The sequence below is a fragment of the Aplysia californica genome, unplaced genomic scaffold, assembly GCF_000002075.1.
Source record: "Aplysia californica isolate F4 #8 unplaced genomic scaffold, AplCal3.0 scaffold00619, whole genome shotgun sequence".
In the NCBI taxonomy this organism is placed as follows: domain Eukaryota; kingdom Metazoa; phylum Mollusca; class Gastropoda; order Aplysiida; family Aplysiidae; genus Aplysia; species Aplysia californica.
In genome coordinates this window covers 418,758-421,900 of record NW_004797889.1, presented here as the reverse complement: position 1 = coordinate 421,900, position 3,143 = coordinate 418,758, and the positions used below count along the sequence as shown (strand labels likewise).

Here is a 3,143-nt window from a genome sequence, read left to right as displayed (position 1 = left end):
TTTACTATTTTTAAGTATGAAAAAGTAAAAGGCGTTTTATATTTAGAGAATATGGCATCAATAGAAAATCTACAAATTTGGCCCTTGTGTCGATTTTTGGCCAATATCTCCATCTGCTGAATGCGAGAAGTAACTCATTTTGTCAGCACACCTCACATATAGATATTCAGCAAACATATGTGATTATGTTGCACAAAAAAAGCGACACTGGAAGAAGATGGTACACAGGGACATGAGAGTATGCATGTGACAGATCCGTTATTTCAGACAAATAAATACATGATGATGCACATAATATGCACACACAACATACTGAAGCATACACTCGTAGATATACTATAAACGTACGTAAGTACGGTGCACAAAAACATTATACATACATGCTGAAACATAATGTGTGTCACGACATGGTGGAATCAAGCGCTCGTCAATTTTTGGACGAGTGGAATTATCGATATTATTTTAAAGTTTATTCTATTTTCTTGATCTACATGCGAAATATACAAATCTATCTTTAATATAAATCGTGATATTTGCTATTAAAGAAGTTGGGGGTCGCCTGGTTTCAGAGGTAAATTCGTGAGAGGATGAAGAGGAAAAGGAAGAGGAGAATAAGGTGGAGGAAGAAGTGACAAAAAACCCTTCTAAACACTCCTTACCTCAGTGTTGTGAGGATAACTGGATGGGTAGTTGGGTGAGGCGATGTATCCCTCATTGCTGTGGTACATTCCTCCACATCCTGCAGAAAGAAGAAATAGTTACATTTTTGTCTTAACGTTTGAGCTTTTAGTTTTAATAGAGGTTTTACGGCGCTCACAACTGCATAAGGTCATATGAGCGCCAGAAGATTAGAGGTGTTACAAGAGAGTAGAGAGTAACAAACATAAAAAAGAAGAAGGAAAGATAAGGACGATAGATGTTTGATAGGAAAGAAGAAGCAAACCACACCAGAACACCCGCCAACCACCCACATTTTAACTTTTATGTGTCAGTAAGAATTTACGGCATTTGCAACAAAAATAGGTCTTATAAATCAGTGGCGAAGATTGGACATGTTAGTGGAGAGTTTTTAGTTTAAGTAAGCTTTTTATGGCACTCGCAACACAATTAGGTCACATACATGCCAAAGACTATAGAGATTTTACAAGAAAGTAACAAACACAAGAGAGAAGAAGAACATATAGGGTATAGGGACAATAGATGTTTGATAGGAAAGAAGGAGCAAACCACATCAGTGCACCCGCCAACCAACCGCTTACTAGAGAGTAACATGCAAAGGAAAGAGTGAGGAGAGATAGGGACACAAGCTTGTGCGAGTATTTTATAACCAACACGAATGCAGTCCAAGACACATATATGCCACACATGCATGCACACATGCACACACACTCACACACTCAGACGCACATACACACACGTACATTAACACATACACAAACGAAATCTTAGTAAAGAGTTTTATAGCACTTGCAACACATTTAGTTCATTCAAATGCAGAAGATTAGATGTATTACAAAATTAAATAGTAATGAGCACAAAAAGAAGGAGACATAAAGCCGACAGACGCTTGATTAGAAAGAAGGAATGAGTAAACCACACTATAGCACCCACCAACAACCCACACACAGACACACAAAGTTTCAAAACCCTCAACAGGCCAACTAAAGGGGGGCTCTCGTGTCGGGGTCTAGAGGTACGGTGCTTGCCTCTCATTCAATAGGTCATGGGTTCAAAACCCGAACGCGTTAAAAAACACTGTCTGTTTTTGTTGTTTTAGTAGAGGTTTTACAGCGCTCGCAACTGCTTAAGGTAATATGAGCACCAAACACTTTCTTCTCTAAACTTTTCTTTTTTCACTTCCTTTCCTGTTCTCTAGACATGCTTTGTCATCTCATTTCATCTCCACTAATTCCTATCAAGACTGAAAATACTGTAGCCATTATAAAAAAACAACATTATAGAGTACCCCCGAAATTGGAATGTGGCTGCCTGAAGGCTAGAGACCCAACTAAGTTGGAAAAATGGTCATATACATAAAAATCAGAAGCACTGCAGTTTGAAAAACCAGCAGTGGACTACCCCTGAGATCTAGCAGGTTGAAGAAACAGCAGTCGACTACCCGACCCAGTAAAAAAGGGAAAGTTATAGACACATGACTACCCTTTTCCCTCCGTGACCTAACATTAACACACTCTACGGAACATTACAGCAACTGCAGTAAACCTGCACTTATCACTACATGACACTGGACAGAAGGGCGAGAGCCCAGCTGTTGCTGGATCGATAACAACAACAACAAAATAGAAACATGAACAAATATGCCTTATTATTTCCCATTTTGGGAGATGGAGGAGCTTCTGTATCAACAGGAACAATGACATGGAGTGAAATCAAGCGACTCGCCCAGGATACGGAAAGGTGGAAAGTGTTTGTCCATGGCCTATATCCTGATCCAGGGTTAGAAAGTATTTGTTTGAGGCCTATATCCTGATCCAGGGTGAGATCCTGATCCAGGGTGGGAAAGTGTTTGTTCGTGGCATTTATATCCTGATCCAGGGTGAGAAAGTGTTTGTTCGAGGCATTTATATCCTGATCCAGGGTGAGAAAGTGTTTGTTCGAGGCATTTATATCCTGATCCAGGGTGAGAAAGTGTTTGTTCGAGGCATTTATATCCTGATCCAGGGTGAGAAAGTGTTTGTTCGAGGCATTTATATCCTGATCCAGGGTGAGAAAGTGTTTGTTCGAGGCATTTATATCCTGATCCAGGGTGAGAAAGTGTTTGTTCGAGGCATTTATATCCTGATCCAGGGTGAGAAAGGCAATGATGATGATGATAATGACTACCCCTGATATCTTACAACAGAACGCAAAGAAAAAGAAGAAAAACACCACTGTCCCACTCACCTCCAGTATCGGCTGCATATCGGAGACGGAAACCTCTTGCGCTGAGCGAGAAGTCAGTTCGCATGGTGATGCGCACTTGGTTGCCCTGAGAGAAAATTTCTGGAGGCAGGCTGTTACCGCAGAACTGACCAATCTGGGGCGAGTCTGGCAGGCCGCCATTTTGGATTTGTAGATAGTCGTATTGGCAGTCCGTGTGGTTCTCGAATTGGAAGTCATCGAAGTTTATCTGTTGGGGCCGG

The 3,143-nt window shown here is 40.9% G+C and overlaps 1 protein-coding gene across 1 annotated transcript in view; it reads right to left on the bottom strand.

Annotated features, from left to right (window-relative positions):
• The window catches only part of LOC101853032 (cubilin), a gene marked incomplete at its 5' end in the record, with an annotated part of 106,878 nt that overhangs the window by 21,428 nt on the left and 82,307 nt on the right, over positions 1 to 3,143 (bottom strand). Inside the window, 2 exon segments of the mRNA XM_035972231.1 lie at positions 660 to 739; positions 2,905 to 3,130. Of these exon segments, the coding sequence (XP_035828124.1) occupies positions 660 to 739; positions 2,905 to 3,130 (306 nt within the window).